This window comes from Macaca thibetana, chromosome 7 (genome assembly GCF_024542745.1).
Source record: "Macaca thibetana thibetana isolate TM-01 chromosome 7, ASM2454274v1, whole genome shotgun sequence".
NCBI classification, from domain to species: Eukaryota; Metazoa; Chordata; class Mammalia; order Primates; family Cercopithecidae; genus Macaca; species Macaca thibetana.
In genome coordinates, this window is record NC_065584.1 from 57,276,019 (window position 1) to 57,296,318 (window position 20,300).

The 20,300-nt window shown below is 41.7% G+C and overlaps 1 protein-coding gene across 3 annotated transcripts in view; it reads left to right on the forward strand.

Annotated features, from left to right (window-relative positions):
- The window catches only part of CDKL1 (cyclin dependent kinase like 1), a 66,410-nt gene that overhangs the window by 37,460 nt on the left and 8,650 nt on the right, over positions 1-20,300 (forward strand). For all 3 annotated transcript variants that reach the window (XM_050796930.1, XM_050796931.1, XM_050796929.1), the window contains 4 exons: positions 13,599-13,671; positions 16,445-16,535; positions 17,432-17,632; positions 19,668-19,750. In XM_050796930.1, the coding sequence (XP_050652887.1) occupies positions 13,599-13,671; positions 16,445-16,535; positions 17,432-17,632; positions 19,668-19,750 (448 nt within the window). The remainder of the gene's footprint in view (positions 1-13,598; positions 13,672-16,444; positions 16,536-17,431; positions 17,633-19,667; positions 19,751-20,300) is intronic.

Genomic DNA, 20,300 nt, shown 5'->3' on the forward strand with positions numbered 1-20,300 from the left:
GCTTGAACCCGGGAGGCAGAGGTTTCAGTGAGCCAAGATTGCGCCATTGCACTCTAGCCTGGGCGACAGAGCGAGACTCCATCAAAAAAAAAAAAAAAAAAAAGACTAGGTAAAAACAGCCAGTGTTTGGACAATATACTCTGCTGCTGAAGTGGACAGCAGAAAAATTACCAAAAATGTTAACAAAAGAGATAATAAATAGTCATTTTAATGAAGAAACCAGCAGAAGCATCATTAGATTGAACTTGATTTCTTCGGTACTTTATCTCTGCATAGAAGTGATCTCAGTCTCTAAGAAAAGGAAGGATATTAGTTAGTCTGTGCCTGACCAGGGAGGTAGAAGGGCTTGGAGATTGAAAGGAAGATTCCAAAAGCAATGGCTACTAGGAAGTTTGAGACTAAAACAAACATAGTATTTCATCAGAAACAATCTGGGTGTCTAGTCTGCTGTATTACTCAGGATTTCTTTGGTTTCAAGTGACAAAAACCCAACTGAAGCAAGCATAGGTGAAAAGCAATTGTGTTGTGACTGTAACTGGGAAGGGTGGGAGTGACTCTGGGGGCTCAGCTGATCTTACCACACATCTCTCCCTAGCATATGCAACATCTTTGCATGCGTTGGAAGAATACTTGGCCAACAGACAGAGGCTTTGTCCGAGAAAAAGAAAAAAGGGGGAGGGGGTCCCTTCCTGCAGTTGAGGGCAGCCTCTTGCAGGGTGAGAAGACTGGATTCCAGCTCCCACCCACTCCTCAGCTGGGTGTTTTCAGGCAGGGCAGCATAGGTAGTGCCTGTTCTTTCTCTCACTCTCTCCCAGCCCTAATTCTTTTTCATTGTGCCTTGCAAATAAGCTTCCCTTATGTGATGGATTTGGGAGGGCATGTGGGTGGCATGGGATGGAAGGAGTTTGGAAGGGAAAAGTACAAAATGGCCACAGGCTTACATCAATCAATATAGCTGTTCTAGAAGAAAGGAAGTTCTAGAAGAAGGTAGCATCTGCACATTAAGTCCAGTGGAACTCCGATTGGCTAAGCTCAGGTGACGCAACTGTCCGTGGGGCCAGTTACTGTGGCTAGAGGAAGAGGACGGAATGATTAGCAGGTCCTGGGAGATACTATTCAAAGAGGGTTTCATGGTGAAGGTGGCCTTGGAGTTGAAAGGGGAGGAGACTTTAGATAAGGTAACCAGGGATGAAAAATATCCCATCCTTTCCTTTTTTGGCTGTGTTCCTGGGAGCCCAACTTTGGCTGGGGACAATATGAAGAGTGGATTATAGATTAGAGCCACAGAATGGTGTCCCATCCCATGGAATGTGAATGGCTCCCATTCACACTTCAGTGGCTGGAGGCTGAGGCTTCTCCAACAACTCTTTCAAGTCTTTGCCAGGGGCTTGCTCTGCCACATGGTGATGGTTATATATGATCTGCCATGACCTTCAGGCAAACAGAATGGAAGTGGCTTGTGGTTTGATAGTGACCATAGCACAGACTTTTCATGTTTCAGAATGTTAATTTACATAGCCAGAGAGAGCCAAGAGGACAGACACCTCCCTTCAGAAAGTCGTCGATACAGAGAAATTATGTTTTCAAAGGAGAAAACATTTCGTATGTTGATATTTGATCTTTTGACGGCTTGCAAGTGACACTTCAATTAAACTTATTAATATAAGTTACTCATGGCTATGTGGTAGCAGAGGGATGTTCCAGGGAATTTGATTAATCATGTCGAATGACTTGGGAACACTGATTTGTGGGAGTCAAAAGCAATGGAAGTCAGCTCTTTTTTTTGGCATATAGTTTGAGCAGAATAAAAAGGGTGATTACAGTTTGAAAGCAGATTTTTTAAAACTTCCACTGGCTAAAAGATGTTATATATGTTCCAGGAAACAGAAAATGCTTTAATATGGGAGTGGGAGAAAACAGAAAGACCTATAGGTAAATGTGTGGTTAATTAGAAGCAACCTCATTTCCAAATGGTAAAATGCTATGGTTTGCCAAATATAAGATTTACTTAAGGAAATCTTAAGGAAATCAAATATAAGATTTCCTTAAGGAAATCAGCCCCCGACAGGCCTCAGTGTGCATTGTTCCCCTCCAAGTGTCCATATGTTCTCATTGTTCAGCTCCCACTTATAAGTGAGAACATGTGGTGTTTGGTTTTCTGTTCCTGTATTAGTTTGCTGAGGATAACAGCTTCCAGCTCCATCCATGTCCCTGCAAAGGACATGATCTCATTCCTTTTTCTGGCTGCACAGTATTCCATGGTATGTATCTACCACATTTTCTTTATCCAGTCTACCATCATATGAAAACTTTTTAATTTAGAGACATCATACTGTAAAATAAAATTTTGTAAGCACATTCACAGTAAAGGTGAGTTAGCATTATCTGTGTGACCTTGGGCAAATTGCTTACAGGTGTCTTCACCTGTAAAAATGAGAGTTTAGGACTAGGGAAAGTTTAAGGGGACTTCTAGATGTATAATGCTATGAATTGGTGATCAAGTACCCTAGGGGTCAGAAGACTTCGGTTATCTTTCAGTTTCATATTTGATCTATTAGACAATATCAACAAAGGATAAGCTACTGATGCTGGTGTTGCCAGGTTGGGTTACCAGCCTGCTTGGTGCCAGGTGGGGTCCCCTTAGGTTAGTATACTCACCCTCAGAATGCCCTGTGATCACTTCTTATATTTCTAAGTACAGATTTCTAAAATACAAAGTTGAGCATGCCACCCTCTACATAGAATCCTTTAATAGCTCCCCAAAGCTTACTGGTATGGGGAAATGCCCCCAGCATGAGATACAAGATCTTACTCTACCACCCCACTCCCCACCAGTTTGCCCATAATACATGGCCCGTCCTACCAAATTGCTTGCATTCTAGGGTTCAGGACATGCTGTTTGCTTAGCAAGCATGGGTTTCCCTACTTCCTCTACTCTGCCTGGAAAACTCCTGCTGTCCTTACAGCTCACATATGACTCTCTTATGATGCCTGCCAGCACACTGGCCTCTATAACATCTTCTGGGATTATTTATTTACATATCCCATTTGCCCAGTAAACTATACAATCCTCAAGGGCAAGAGCTGGGCTTTCCTCACCTGTGTATTCTCAGTGTCTTCTAGCTGCATATTTGGCACTTGGTACACTCAGTACTTGTAGAATGACTGAATTAGCAAACCAATAAATTGATAGTTACAAAATGATTTTGAAGAAGAATAATCATAACAAGGTTTGGATTTTCATTTTAAAAATTACTTTGATTTAAAATTTCTAAAGCCTAATATTGTCAAAAAAGATTATAAAGTATACTGCTGGAGCAACCTGTCCAGAAGGCAATTTGGCAATCAATGTATGGTATTAAAAGTCTTAGAGGCATTATCTTAAACCCAGCAAGTCTACTTTGAATGATTTACCATAAGAAAATATTTGAATATATGCGCAAAAACTTAGTTACAAAAGTATTTATTGTTATGGGATATTTTTAAGTATTGTTTATAAAGAAAAAATTGCCATCAACTGAAATATTTAACAATAGAGAATTAGTTAAGTAAATTATGATAAAGTTTTATGATAGAATACAGTGGACCCATTAAGAATAATGCTTATATTAATAGATAAAACATATATTGACATAGGAAAAAGTTCCTATGTGCTTGTCAAATGAAAAAAATTATACTGTAATAAAAATACATATCATTTCATTTTCATAGAATTTATATGTAGATGGGAAAAAAGTAATAAATCTGAACATTACTAGTGATTAGTTATGATTGTTATTGATATTTTTCATTTTATTTGTGCTTTTATATTTTTCATGTTTAATTTATTACTATAGTAATGTTTTAATGTTTAGTTATTAAAAATAATTCTTGCCAAATCAGACTCAAAGACTTCTCATTTGAACCTGAAATGGACACTAATTCATCTTCTTATTAACATGCTTGTAACTTCTGGTACTCCCTTGGAAAGCTTTTGGAGAAGATCCAACTTCATGTTGCTACTAACACAAGCAAGTTTATACCACAAGATATGTATCCTGTTACAGTAACATGAATACATGTCAATTATAATTCCCAGTGCTTAGGTTTATGTTTTTATAATTGTCCCCAATCACAACCATTTCTTGTCTTATATAGAACTTAAAAAGCTTTGAATCTATTATTCTATAAATGATTGATCTCCCTGTGTCAAAGTTTTACAAATAACTGGTTTGGATGTTTTCTCCTTATTTTTCTGCCTACCTGTATGTTCAGCCAGACATAAGACTTCATTGATTCTTTCCTGCACAGATTTAATTACCACCAGTTCCTCCTCTGAATAACATAGTTTGTTCAAGGAACATCTCCTGGGTAATGTACATTACCGCAAGTTTTCAGTTTCTGACAGTGAAATTCCAGAAATGTTATCTTTTATAGATTAAAAATGATACGTTGTTTGTTGCAAATTTTTAAAGCAACACAGACATTGAAATGAAGGGCTGGGGGCGGTGGCTCACACCTGTAATCCCAGCACTTTGGGAGGCCAAGGTAGGCGGATTAATTAAGGTCAGGAGTTCAAGACCAGCCTGGTCAACATGGTGAAACCCCGTCTCTACTAAAAATACAAAAATTAGCTCGGCGTTGTGGTGGGCACCTGCAATCCTAGCTACTCGGGAGGCTGAGGCAGGAGAACTGCTTGCATCTGGGAGGCGGAGGTGGCAGTAAACTGAGATAGCGCCACTGCATTCCAGCCTGGGTGACAAGAGCAAAACTCCATCTCAAACAAACAAACAAAAAATTGAAATGAATAAAATCAATAGCTTTACATACTGTTCTGCATTTATTTTGTTTTTTATTTAGTTAAATAAATTAGTTAATTTTAGAAACGGGGTCTTGTTGCTATGCTGCTCAGGCTAAACCTTAACTCCCGGCTCAAGAGATCCTCCTGTTCCAGCCTCCTGAGTAGCTGGGACTACAGGTGTCTGCCACCACATCAGGCTGCATTTTTAAAAAATGTACTCTGAAGCTTTCTCCCTATCTGTACATATCTACCTTTATATTTTAAAAATGGCTGTATAGAATTCCATTGTATGAATATACCATGATTTCTTAGTTCAATCTCCTGTTGATAAATACTTAGATTGTTTCCAGTTATTTTCTATTACTAACCATGCTACAGTGAACAACCATTTTCATAAATATTTTTTTAGGATAAATTCCTAGTAATATATTCTTTTTTTACAAGAGTTTGGCCAGACCCCCAGCCCTTCCCATTTTTGTGATAGCCTTGTGTAGAAATGAAGTCTTGATGAATGCCAACTGTTTGATGATCTGTGTCACAAATATTAGACAAGCAGCAGTGGAAAGAATGACTTCTGTAATTGAGAATGCTAGACAGAGATATATGTTATTTCTTCATCCTCTCGGAAGAATTTCACATTTCTGAAGAATTTTTAAAAATCAGTTTGATGTCTTCACTTTCATATAGACATTTCTCTCTGTCCAATTTTGTTATTAGGACATTAGGGTCACAATACAGCCTCCCCTAAAAACTTGGAGAGACAGAGATTGCTCTCTGAAAGTTATTTTGTGAAACGAACACATAATGCATCAGGGCAGAGATATGTAAAGCAACCTTAAAGAGACAGAATGACTGCTAGGCTTGTTAGATTTGACTGACTCTATGTTTTATCTAATGATAAATTCTTCCTGATGTGCAGATGGATGCAGTTAAGTGCTCTCAGTTTAACAGCAATAACCTGTCAAATTGCCAACTTTCCCTCATCCAAATTCTTTGCTCATCATTCTGATTATAACTTGACTTTATGAAATTGTCTACAAAGAAAGCATAAGCTAGTACTCAGAATTTGGGCACGGGTGAATATGATGGCACTCAAGTTTTATATGTCAGGCTAGTTAATTTGTTTAATGTTCACTTGCCCCTTTGAAATGGATACTGTCTTGGTGTGCTGACAAAATTGAGTGTCTGTGTCTGCAAGCCTGAAGATGGTGAAGGCAGCCAAGCTTTTCCAAACGAAGCACCACATTCTCTGTGTTCTGTGATGAGATGGCTGTTTTTCCCCTCAATTCTATTCTTCGCTTAATATTCTTTTCTATGTATTTTCTATATATGTTGCATTATAATCTTTAGCTCTATTGTCAATGACTATAAAATATTACATTAAGTTTGTTATGTCTCACCATTCCTCTCTGGTTGGATACTGAGGTCATTTTCAGTGTTTGGTTTGATAATGATTCTGGTATAAAATTTTCCTACAAATAGATTTTTCTTCTTTTGTAATTTTCCTTTAAAAGTTCTCAAAGTGGTACTCTTGAGTTGTAAATTTTGCCAAATGGAACCAATTTACTTTCTCACCAAAGATATGGATTTATATATAAATTTTTTCCTTATAGTCGTGCTACCTTAGGTTCTATTATTAAAATATTTGATGGATGAATTTTATCAATATGTAAGGAAGAAATAACAGTAACCCTACCCAAACTCTTTCAGAAAATATGAGAAGGAACATTTCCCAAATCATTTTATGAGGCCACTATATGCTGATGCCAAAACCAGACAGACATTTCTAGAAAAGAAAATGACAGATGAATATTACTCAAGAATTTAGGTAAAAAACCCTTAGCAAAATTATTAGCAAATCAAATCCAGCAGTATAATGTAATATAAAAGAGTGATTAATATATCTCAAAATATCAATGTTTAGACATCAAAGGCTTTCTATTATGACAGATGAAAATTTAGCTCCCTGAAATCACTATCCCCTCTACTTCCTATTCTAATCCTCCAAAATAGTTACATTAATGTTCACTGTTCCCATTATTGTACCTATGTAAATATTACTTATAGCTGAGCATTGTACCATACTATGGCTTCCTTTTCTACTTTTTCCTCAAATTAACACTTGTCTTATTTTAAAATGTGCTTAACATTCTTTAATCCTGTTGCTAATTCCCTCCCCTCACCATTTTTGGGTTTTTTTTTTTTTCTCTCTTTTTTTTTTTTTTTTTTTTTTTTTTTTTTTTTTTTTGAGACAAGGCCTCACTCTGTCACCCAGGCTGGAGTGCAGTGGCCCAATCATAGCTCACTGCAACCTCCACCTCCCAGACTCAAGAAATCCTCCCACCTCAGCCTTCTAAGTAGCTGGGACTATAGGTGCCTGCCACCATGTTTGGCTAATTTTTTGTAGAGATGGGGTATCACCATGTTGCCCAGGCTGGTCTCAAACTCCTGGGCTCAAGCAATCTGCCCACCTCAGCCTCCCAAAGTGCTGGGATTACAGGCATGAGCCACTCACTGTGCCCCACCCCCACTCATTTTAATAGCCTCTCAATGTACATTTTCACAGGATAGTTGCATCAGGTAATCTGTCAGTTCCATTTTTTTCTTGGTAATGTCTGACCTTTAAGCCTCCTTCTCCTTCTGTCTGGCTTGTTGTACTCAAGACCTGCTGTCCAGCTGTGTCCCTTGGATTTCCCTTTGCCATCGTCCTTGTAATTCCTGCTGCATTTCTCTGTGGTCAGATTCATTACTTCCTGGATTTCTTGTCTTCCTGTTTCTGGGTTTACTTGCTTATTTTGACCAAGTACATCCATCTCTAACTGGTTAAAAAATGATATAATCACACAGAAATCTAGACTCCAGGGATTTCAAATGACACCACCGCCCTCCCCCTGGCCCACACCCTTCCTTAGAATCAAGCAGTTGGGAGCCCTTTATGTTCCTGAGGGGTGAAATAAAATGCCCAAAGCAGGCAGGAAGAATGCCACGAGGTCACACCAGTGGAGATCTCAGCAGTGTGTCTGTTCTCCACATCTTCCCACTAGCGAAAGATGGATTCCATTCCCCCCTCCCCAGAAGGAGTGCCTCTGGGTAGCTGGGCAACAGCCCAGTGGCCTCTGGAGGGGCAACTGGAGCTCTCAACAACGCAACTGAACTGAAGACCTCAAGGAAGACCACCTGACTACCTATAGAAGTGCCTTCTTGAGCCCCTTCTGTCTTGGTGTGGGACAGAAAGGAAAAGGGGGATCCTTGCTTGATTTTCTCATACCTTGCCCAGACTCTCATATCTAGGTCTGGGGAGCTGACATCTTCAGGAGTTTAAAGCCCACCAGACCAGGCCCAGCTGGCTGGGAGTCCAAAAGGCCCGAGCTGGATCCTGTCCCGCTGCCTTGGAGCACTATTTACTAGGAAGGAAAGCTGGGGATATATATGGCTCATCTAAAGTTCAATCACCTAATCCCATGGCAGAGAAGAACCAGGTCCAGGAGAATAGCTCATGCCCCTTCTTCTCTCATAAGTTAAGGTTGAGCTTATATATGATTGCTCTGAAAGGAGAGCTTGCTTTTGAGCTAGAAGAGCTATTAAAGGGAGTAAAGAATGAGAGGGGATTGAGCCCCTTCTCTTCATGCCTGTTCTAGCCCTTCCCCACTCTGCCCTAGAGCTCAGCCACAACCACTATTTACCACCAATGTGGAAACAAATACCTTAAGGTGGAATGAGTTCCCTAGCCTGGCTAGCACAAGCTACAATTTTAAGAACATCTTCCTTAGGCCAGGCGTAGTGGCTCATGTCTATAATCCCAGTGTTTTGGGAGGCCAAGGCAGGAGAATCACTTGAGCCCAGGAGTTCAAGACCAGCCTGGGCAATACAGTAAGACCCCCATCTCTACAAAAATTTAAAAAGTATTGGCCAAGTGCAGTGGCTCACACCTGAAATCCCAGCACTTTGGGAGGCTGAGATGGGCAGATCACCTGAGGTTTGAGACCAACCTGGCCAACCGTGGCCAACATGGTGAAACCCCATCTCTACTAAAAATACAAAAATTAGCTGGGTATGTGGACATATGCCTGTAATCTGAGCTACTCGGGTGGCTGAGACAGGAGAATTGCTTGAACTCAGGAGGCAAGAGTTGCAGTGAGCCAAGACAGCATCACTGCACTCCAGCCTGGGTGACAGATGGAGACAGTGTCTCAAAACAAAACAAAACAAAACAAAACAACAACAACAAAAAGACAAGAGAGAAGAACAAAGGACATCAAAACATCTGCCTAAGCCTGAAGGGTCCAGCTAGTCACCCAGACTCTTCCAGAACTGTTAAGTTTGTTGAATATATTCATATTTATTTGAGGTGGCATGAGGCAGAGGGCATGGCAATGACATCCCTCACTGTGCCTGACTCTTGTGTCACACTGTCCTGTCCAAATGGGTTGCTTTTGCCACGTGGAGTGCAGTTATCCTGTCATCTCCCTCTGCCATCCTCCCAGAGACTCCTGCTGCTTCCTTCCTGCGTTGGGTCTCCATCCCATATAATCTTCTTTGTAATGGACTGCTCCTTTTTGGTGGACTGCATCCATGAGGGGCTTCTTGAGAAACAGTAGATGAGAGGTACAGGAAGAAATAAGAAGTTGAGACCTTGCCCTTGCATGCTTTATTCCATCCTCACACTGGATTGGTATTTTGTTTGGGTATAGGCTTGTTTGTTGGTTTTTGGTTGAAGATAATGTTCCTTCAAAATTTTGAAGTCATTATTTTAGTGTCTTCTATCTTCTAGTGCCAAGAAGCCTGATGCCATTCTATTTTCTGCTCTCTTTTGAAGTCCTGTTTCTTTTTCCAGAAACTTGTAGGAGCTCTTTGTGCTCAGTGTTCTTGATTATGAAACTCATGAGTGGGTCTTCATTTTCATCCATTATCCTGGCACTTGCTGGGCCTTTTCTGCCTCAGAAAAAGTTTTTTGAATTGTTTTGTTATTGACTTCCTGTTCATTGTTTTACCTATTTTCTTTTTCTCAACCCTCTATTATTTGGGTGTGGACTCTTGAGCTGGTCCTCTCATTTTCTCGTAGTATCATGTTCTTATTTCATGGATACAACAGCTTTCATTTTCTGTCTGAGGATATTAATGGTATTTTAAAAAGTTCTCTTCACCCTCCATAATTTCTGTTTCTTTTAAGTTGCTTTTTTTGTTTGTTCTAGTCTTCCACTTTCTTACTAGAGGCTTTTCTTGGGCATCATATAATCTCTGGTTGTATGCTCATAGTTTAGAATAAGGAACTATTGGAAGCTTTGAGCTTCACTATGGTTTTCTAGCTAGGCCATTTGCTGGCGGAACTCCAGTGTTGGAATCTTCAGATCTTTCCCTCCGAGCTTCTCCCAAAGAAGTCTTTGAATATTGTGCCTGGAGAGAGTGAAGTCTGCCTGCTGGATTTCTCAGAGTCCAGCAAGGGAAGAGGGATGGGGAATCTCAGCATTCAGCATTTCGTATGTGTACAGTCCTTTAATCCCATTTTCAGAACAGTATCCACATTTTCAGAACAGTATCCACAATCTCACCTATGCCAAATGTCCTCTGCTTTATCCTCTCCGGAAACAAAGCTCCAGCCTTCTGCCTGGTAGTGGAGAGTGTTTCCCTGTGGGCAAGTAATGGGAGAGGGGATCTAGGGATTTAATTATTTCCTAAACAGTTTTTTCCATACTCCTTAGCTCCTCGTTCCATAGAGACCTTGGCTGCTGCTTCCTGAGCCTTTTGAGGATTCTTTCCGGATAAATTGGTTGGTTCTCCACCTTCCCTCTCCTGGCTTAGATTTTCGCTTTCTAGGATTGTTAAGTTAATTATCTTTCATTCAGTTGCTTTCTGGATTCCACATTGTGTTGCTGTTATCTCTTCCCCTGTCATCTCTGACCTTGTGAGGTTTTGTCTTTAAAAGTCTTCAGCGTAGTTCTAGTCAGGTTTCGCGACGGAACGAAATTAACTGGGCTTGCTCAGTCCATCACCTTAATTCAGAAGTCCTTTGACACACTTTCTTCAGTTGGTTCTGTGACACTGTATTCTCCTGAGTGTTGTCTTACTCACTTGATGCTCTCAACTCAGGTGCCCTTGTGGGGTCCCGTTCCTCTTTCTGCCCTCTCTGTGGTGAAGGGTCACAGCTTCCTTCCGAGCTCCTCTTCTTTAGCTGAATTCACCCTTAATTGGCTTCATTCAGTCCTAGGCCCCAAATACCACCCATATGCTATGCTTCTCAAACTCATATTTCCAGCCTGACCTTCCTTCTGAATGTAGAATCGCTGACTCAGAGTCTTCCCTTGGGTGTCCAGTAAGCATTCCCCTCCCCCAAACCAGTTTATCCTCCAGTGTTCTCCTGAGTAGAAGGCACCACCGTGTACCGGTTACTCAAGCTAAAAACCTGATGTCATTCCTTGATTCTTCTCTTTCTCCCACATCCAATCCCTCAGAAAATCCTGGAAGCTCTATTTTAAAAATATAGCCCCAATCTGGCCACTTCTCACCACCTTAACCACTATTTTAGATGTTCCCTTAACCAGAGAAGCTTTCTGGGCCACCCTATATAAGGTGGTTCACCCCTTCTAGCACAGCACTCTCACGCTGTCTCTCTCTCTCTTTCTGTCTCTCAATCCAACACCACAGAACATATTCTATCTATTTTTTTGCCTTTTTATAGTTGTAATTCTCTTCTCCAACAGTGAAGACCTGGCCCCTCTTATTATCTGAGTGTTTCAGCTAAAAGGGATCTCAGAGGCTGAGGCCTCTGCATTCCAGAAAAGAAACTGAATAAAGAGTCAAGTGAGTAGCCAATTCAAGATGATGCTAAGTAATTTGTACAGAGCTTTTACATTTGAGAATTTTGTAATTCTGGGGATTAAATGTGCTGGGGATTAGAGGAGCAATAATGATATGCAACTATAACTTACTTTTATATGCTCCTTTTATGTAATTTATCTGGGGAAATATTTGTAGGAACTAAAGTTGCCTGGTACTGGTAACTGTATATTAATACTTAATTTGCAGGAGGGGCATGGTGGCTTACGCTTGTAATTCCAGCACTTTGGGAGGCTGAGGCGGGTGGATCACTTGAGGTCAGGGGTTTGAAACCAGCCTGGCCAACATGGTGAAACTCTGTCTTTATTAAAAATACAAAAATTAGCCAGGCGTGGTAGCACACGCCTGTAATCCCAGCTACTTGGAGGCTGAGACAGGAGAATTGCTTGAACCTGGAAGGTAGAGTTTGCAGTGAGCTGAGATTGTACCACTGCACTTTAGCCTGGGCGACAGAGCAAGACTCTGTCTCAAAAAAACAGAACAAAACAAAACAAACACCCAAAAACCTAATTTATTGAATAATCAAGATATATTCCATTTTTCTGGACAAAATGTAGAGGCTACTTGGAAGGCTGAGGCGAGAGGATCCCTTAAGTCCAGAAGTCCAAAGTTCAGTGAGCTATGACAGCACCACTGCCTCCAGCCTGGGCAGCAGAGCTGTCTCTTAAAAAGAAGTAAAAAGTGGAGGCTAATGTCTCATCTTAGTTGCATTTTTCTCAGCCTTTTTTCTTGACAGGGACTTTTTCTAGTGTCTATGCCTATATGCCGCTCAAACAAGGAAAAGAGAATTTAGAGAGAAGCAACTTCAAGCCCAGGGACACAGCCCTGGTCCAGTAATGTCCCAACTAGCCTTCCTGGAAATGGCCTCTTCCTTTCCTTCATGTGATCCCACTCTCTGCTCAAATACCCCCCGATCTGCCTGAAAGGATTTCCTGAACTTCTGGCCTGTGACAACAGTGGCCTTGGAGCTTCTCTCAGAGGCTGGAAGTGACTTTTTGTGGTCCCCTTAACACAGTTACTCAAGAATTTCCTCCGTGATTTACTTATTCGTTTTGGCTGAGGACCACAGCAACACTGTGGAATGTTTGATTTATCAAAACAGTAAGTCCAGCCAGTGGGTATAAATGCACTCTCTCTGTGGTTCATTTCTTACACTCCCTGCCTTGGTTTGTTGTTGTTGTTTTAAATGCTTCCAGGCGATGTGCCTCTTTCTAATTCACAAGAAGTACCTGCTGGGACTACTGGTTGCCCTGGTAATATAAGATGTGAGTCAGGGAAGAAGTACTGGGAGCAGTGGCTTGGAGTTTAGCTGCTGTGATGGAGAAGAGAGTAGAAAGATGTAAGTGGGGTGCAGCTGGCTGCCATGGCAGCATGGGGAAAGAACCAGGGTGCCTCGGGTTATTAGATTATTATTAACATTTGTTACATGGTTTGCAATGTAAAGCTCTTCGCTATAATCAGTAAAGTCTTCATTATCTAAACAAACAAACAAACAACAGCAGTGCTGCTCTGAGAGACCATGTGCCCACACATGGAAGATGAGTCCTGCTTCAAGGCCATCGGTTTGGGGCAACTTGAGAAAATAAACAGCATCTTTTGTGCTGAATAGTAACTAACTTTACATCAACAAAAAATTCCTTGTAAAAATGGAGCTCAAGTTACTAGGCAGTCTCCCAGTAGTGTCACAGATGTTTGAGATAGGTGGTTATAAATACTTGTTGAAATCCCTGTAGGTTTTCATATCCTTACCTATAGAAGTAGATGTTTGCATTTTTGTTAACCTGTTGTCCCTAGAATTCAGCGGTGTGCTGGTCACATATTTTTACATTTTGGATTCACGGAATGACTGTTTGATGAGTAAGATGACTATGTGTCACCTAGGGTTTTTCACTAATAAAGCCTATCTTGGTTTATTTTTTCTTTTCTTGAGCTGAATTCCATGGCTACACTAAAGAATGTGTTTGTGCTGCTTTATTTTTATTAGGGTACCAGAACATCTCGTGAAGAGCATAACTTGGCAGACACTGCAAGCTGTAAATTTTTGCCATAAACACAATGTAAGTCTCATGATCTCTTTTGAAAAGTGAGAAGGCTCCCCTGAGGTGGAGCCTTGTACAAAGTTTATATCACACTTTTGTGGGTAAAATTTTTTACCGAAATCTTCATAAGCCTGATTGGGTAAGTAGAGGCTAAAAATGCCAACCTAGCTATTCCTTCTTGCTCAGGTTATACAAAATATGCATTTTTATGATTTTAAGAAACTAGTGCCAGGCATGGTGGCTCCTGCATGTAATCCCAGCACTTTGGGAGGCCAAGGTAGGCAGATCACTTGAGCCCAGGAGTTCGAGACCAACCTGGACAACATGGCAAAACCCTGTCTCTACAAAAAATAAAAAAAATTAACTGGGTGCGGTGGTGTGTGCCTGTGGTCCCAGTTACTCAGGAGGCTGAGGTGGGAGGATTGCTTGAGCTGGGGAGGTGGAGGCTGCAGTGAGTCAAGATCACACAACTGCACTCCAGCCTGGATGACAGAATGAGACCCTGTCTCAAAACACACACACACACACACACACACACACACACACACACACCCCCCAAAAAATTATTCATATATTTATACTGCTTAAAAACTACTCAGATTTAAGGTAGAACCCCATTCACTTGTAGTCTATGTGATCTTGTACTCCCAAAAGGCTGTGAAATTGGGGGAAACCCCAGGTGATTCATGCCTGCTTGGTTGCAGTATGCCAGTTGCAGTAGGTGGAACCCCAAACCCAGTGCAAAGTGCTAGTGCCTGCTTTGGTGAGATAAGAGTGTCGAGTCTGGAACTAAGCAACCCATTGAAAGCCTGTGACACTTCTGGCCACAGGTGGCTGGTAGAGGCATAGTAGACTATTGCCCAGGTGACGTGACTTCACAGAGGCTGGGAAGCCTGCTGCCCCATCCAATACAACACTGCTCACTGCCTGTGCATAGAAACCAGATTTCAAAGTTAGAGCTTCATTTTGACCATGAGTGCAATTTCACTGCAATATTTTATCCTACTCAACTGCCAGGGTCAATTTAGGTGGTAGGGCTAAATCTCCTTCTTTATATTGTTCCAAATGATTTTTCCTGATGCTGCATTCTTGGAAGGAGGAAGTATGAGAGTAGACAGCACTTCTCCCTGAGGGGCCTCCAACTAGCTAAAGCTATAATCCTTGTCATACACAGGGGAGAGTGGACACCCATATTGTTAGTTACTGTGACTTAGCACTCTCTCGAGAGCAGGTTTTAGGATTGGGGAGCAAGAGAGACTGCACTAAGACCCTGGTAGGGCAGATCTGGGATGCTAAAAACAAATATAATACATACCACAGTTCCCTGGAGAGCCCCAGACGCCCTGTTTGGCTCCATGTGCTGATGGGGGTGGGTGCAGAAACTTGTAAAGAATTCCCAGAACAGAATAGGAGCACATACTTGCTTACAAGTACTTCTGACCATATGTCATCATGATATTCATGGTGTACCCATTTATAGCAATATGTGAAGCCACTGGTAAAAGAATAGAGATCTCAGGGATGTTAATTGCTAAGAACCAGATAGATTGTAATAAAATCCCAAAGTTGTTTTATTTCAACCCAAATTTTCCAGAATAATAAATACCTATGGGCAAACATTGACACTGATCTCTCATCCTGAAGGTCGTTTGGAGTGAGAACTGGTCATGTCCAAGAAGAACCCGAGTCCTCTCCAGGTTCTTAAGGATAACCCCAGGGTTTCAGGCTGCAGGCCAAAGAGGGTCTCTCAGGTTGCAGAACGATCTAGCATTCTCCTCCTGAGAGGAAAACACTTGGGAAAGAGGAAGATTATTAGGGACCCTGAGCAGTATTTTGACCCAACTTTAAAAAAAAAAAAATGTAATTGTTAATTAGGTTGTTGATTTGTTCTTTACCAAAGAAATTGTCGTGTAATGAGAAAATCATGTGAAGATTCTCAAACGTTCTTCTCTCTAATATCACCCGGTTAAAGAATGTTGGCTGTGGGCTGGAAACCACAGGTGACTTGAGTCTAAATTCTGGAGGGGGGGCCATATCCTGAGGGGTGGCTGCAGCTCTCAGAGCACTTGTGTGTGGGACAGAGCTGACATCTAGCGACTCTCCCCAGAGGGTGAGGGCTGCTGCCTACTCTTGTTTATCTTGTCGGGATGAATGTCAGAGCTGGAAGGGAGATCTCTTGGCAAGCTGTGGTTGCCGCCCTTCGCTTCCAGCTTATCTCAGCAGGCTCAGGGCTTGTCCTGTTTACGAGGCCAACTGTATTCTGTTCACAGTTAAACAAATGAATTGTGAATTCTGCTTATGCACCAATGTGCAGCTCCTGCAACCGTGATGCAGCCTCACCCAGACCTTTCAACATTTTCCCTTTCACCTAGTACTGTTAGTTTAAACACAGGACACCCAGTTACATTTGAATTTCAGATAAACAAGCATAACTTTTTAGCATAAGTACATCCCAAGTGCTTGATGGTATGTATTATACTAAAAATTATTTGTTTATCTGAAATTCAAATGTAACTGGGTGTCCTGTATTTTTCTTTGCTAAGACTGGCTACCCTACTTTCATTTTCCTTTCACCCTTCTTGGTTCTTTTGGGCCTTTTAGGAATTTGGGATGATTCAGGCTCTGACAGGCTTGGTACTAGATTTATTTTAGGCTGCTCTTTTGCTGTTGTCCAATAGGCCAAGGAGACATTTAGATGATTTATCCAATATTTGCTAAATAGTCAAGTGTTTCATTTATCTCATATATAGTTCAGCCTTAATATTGTTTTTGTTTTGATTTGTTACACTAGTGCATACATAGAGATGTGAAGCCAGAAAATATCCTCATCACAAAACATTCCGTGATTAAGCTTTGTGACTTTGGATTTGCTCGGCTTTTGAGTGAGTATTGACATTTTCTTTTGTTAAGTATAAAAGATGGAAAAGTTATTGATACAATAAAGGATTTAAATGCTCTAGAAGTATACAAGCCAGTACTTGTATATTTAGGGCATAAGCATGCCATAAATTATAATTTTGTAATTCCTGAAAACGTGTAGATACATACAGTGGTTTACATATGTATGCTATCCATAAATTATACCACAGTAAAGCGGTTATTAAAAAGTATCTTACCTCCCTGATTTTTACCATTTCTTGCTAAAATAATACTTTTCAGAAGTGCTACTTTAGAATAGTGGCTTTCAACCTTGGAGGCAGATTAGAATCACCTGGGGGAACTTTTTTTTTTTTTTTGAGACAGGGTCTCACTCTGTTGCCCAGGCTGGAGTACAGTGGCACAGTTCACAGCCCACCACAGCCTCGACCTCCCCAGTTCAGGTGATCCTCCCACCTCAGCCTCCTGAGTAGCTGGGACTACAGGCATGAGCCACCACACCTGGCTAAGTTTTGAATTTTTTTTGTAGAGACAGGGTTTCACCATGTTGCCCAGGCTGGTCTCAAACTCCTGGGCCCAAGCAATCCACCTACCTCGGCCTCCCAAAGTGCTGGGATTACAAGCGTGAGCTGCCGTGCCCAGGGAACTTTAAATTTTACGCCCAATAACACCCCCAGACCCTCCCCCATGGATTCTGTTTTAACTGGACTGAAGTGTGGCTTGAGCATCAGTAATTTAAAAATATATATAAGTGATTTGAATGTGCAGCTAGATTTGAGAACCAGCGATATAGAATAAGGCCACAAGATTGGGCGCAGGCTTGACTTCTGAGATCGCCCTCTCCCAGTTTTGATTCCAGCCTTCCGCTGCTCTTTGTTTTCCATGTTCCATCACTGGCCAGCTGGACCGAGTGACTACTATACAGACTACGTGGCTACCAGGTGGTACCGCTCCCCTGAGCTGCTGGTGGGGGACACGCAGTACGGCCCCCCAGTGGATGTTTGGGCAATTGGCTGTGTCTTTGCTGAGCTGCTGTCAGGAGTGCCTCTGTGGCCGGGAAAATCGGATGTGGATCAACTCTATCTGATTAGGAAGACCTTGGGTAAGTGGTGTTTTCGTCCTGCCTTTTGGAAAACTGGGTATTTCCCCAGGTTGGGGCAGGGCAGAGCCAAGTTCCCTGTCTCACCTAATGCCCTTTAAGGCATTAGTTAGGAAAGAGGAAAACTCAAAGCCTCATTTAAATGACTTCATTAAAGGTGGCCATATTTGTTTTAATTAAAAATAGTTAACAATTATTGAGTACTTACTCATTGTCCAAAAAAACCCAAGATTCTTGAGCAGTTTGGATCAAGTTAAAATGTTAATGACAATAACAACAATAAAAACTCACATTTCTGTAAGGGCTTAGCAGTTTACAGAATGCTTTCATGGTTTACCTCATTTATGACGATTTGTGTCATTCATTTGAATGTCCTTAACCCCAGCCTGCCTGACTAGTTTGGATTATTCAGACTCTACGGAGGATGATTCCCAGCCTTCTAAGTGTCAGGAGGAAGGCTAGTGCTAATGTCACGCAGCCTGTCTTGCTTTCCCGCCCCAGTGCCCTTTCCTTTCTCTCTAACCTCGGAGGCGGAGGGGAAGGGCAGGGGAGGAGAAGGGAGGGAAGGTGAGAGAAAAAAAAAAAAAAAACCATCAGTATTGATTGCCCTCTTCCAAAGTCAGGGAGTTTAGACATAAACTCCCCTGACTCCCCTGAGTATCCCAGTTTAAAGTAAACTTTTCCTCCTCTAAACTCTTGTAGCAACTGCCATCGCCATGCCTTCCCTTGTAATCTTATCTTCGCAAAGATACTGTAAACTTCCTGATGGTGAGATCATGTCTTATATTTCTACTTACCCTCCACCAGTGTCTGCACATTGTAGGCAATAAATGTTTGTTGATAGCTTGACTTTGTCGAGTGACATGGAAGGTGCTTTGTAGACCTTCCAGGGGCACTCAGCCTTTCTTGGCTGTGTTTCCTCTAGTGATTGTAGGACAGCCTTCCCATGTCACCCCTCTGGCACTGGAGGAAGAAGGTTATTAAGGTACAAGGAATTGTGCTCATGATGCAGCTCACTGAGATCTGAGGCAAGGCATTAGAGGGTGTGCTTTTTGGTTGCTCACCCAAAATGAGGTGAGGCAGCAGTTTTTGCATTTGAGTGCGAGGTAAATTTCTAGGATGCATCAGTAATTAGATAATTTGATACCCCGGAGTAGGAACTCCCACAGTGCCCTGGGAAATGGGCCTGGTTGTGCCCCAGGAGAACACTCTGAGTATCTCTCTATATTCTCTGAACAAAATCCCTCTTCAAGTATAATATAGAATTTTACATAAAGGCGATTTTAGCTGATGTGACGGAAATGTGGGCAGGAGGAGCTTCCTAGAGTCCCCTGAAATATAGAAATACTCTTTTTGTTTCATGGTGTCACATTGTAAGTGCTTCTAAACAGTAGATGAAATGGCACTTCCAAGTGATCGCTAATTGGTGAAATAAGAAAAGATGGTCCCAAATGTGGAAATGTATTTCTTCTAGCTAGAAAATCCATGATTTCTTCCCTCCTTTCCTTCCCCTTCCCTGCCTCCCTCCCTCCCTTCCTTCCTACCTTCCTTTCTTCCCTCTCTTCCTTCTTCAAATATTTATTGAGTGCTTGCTGTATGTTAGACACTGTTATAAGTGCTAGGGCAATAACATTTTATCTTGACCTATCAGGATTCAGTTAATAGGATTTTGATTTGTGGTTGTTGCCCTTTTGCTGTTTTTTAAAAGGCATTATTTTATTTGTGTGTATGTGCTTCTGAGTTGTTTGGTTTGGGTTCCTTCAGTACACTGTAGGCTCTGAGAACAAGAACCTGAGAGCAAGAAGCTGTAGCCCTCAGTTTCTGTTGCTTGCCTCCTCTGTGCCTAACACAGTGTGCTGTCCACTGTAGGGATTGATACAGGTTGCTGTGGGTTGCCTGAATGGCTCTCCTTCTGATTGCCCGAGAACACTGCAGTGTCCATAGACATGGGCAAGACCAATACAGCATTGATGGAAGAAAACCATAGATCAGTGTTTGCTAACCAATTTCACTTACCTTTTTTTTGTCTTGTCCAAAGGGGATCTCATTCCTAGGCACCAGCAAGTGTTTAGCACGAATCAGTACTTCAGTGGAGTGAAAATTCCAGACCCTGAAGATATGGTGAGTGACCCATTTTGGAGAGAGCTCTGTAGGCCAGGCTAGCTAGGCTTTGGTCGTTATTCACCTCCCTGAGCCCCATGGCTCACCCTGCATTGGAGGTCAGTCTAAGAGAGAAAAAGAAAATTGGAGCAAATTGGCTAGTGAGACTTTAGCCTCAATGCTAATTTAGAGGCTGTTGATAACAGAGTCCAGCCAGCCTGTTGCACAGGAATGCAGAGCTGCCTGCCAGAGCCACACCTGTCCTTTATCATTTTTTAGCAGTTGAACCTAGGTAGCTCAGAGCCAACCAACTTTTAGACCTAGACCTATCCAGATAAAATTAACTAGTTTTTCCCCAGCATTGTCCAAATTCCCTACTCTACTATGCCTATGGTCTCCAGACCATGGGAAAAATCATAATGAACTTACTTGGGTTGGGCAAAATGGTTCAGGCCTGTAATCCCGGCACTTTGTGGAGGCCGAGATGGGCAGATCACCTGAGGTCAGGAGTTCCAGACCAGCCTGGCCAACATGGTGAAACCCTGTCTCTACTAAAATTACAAAAATTAGC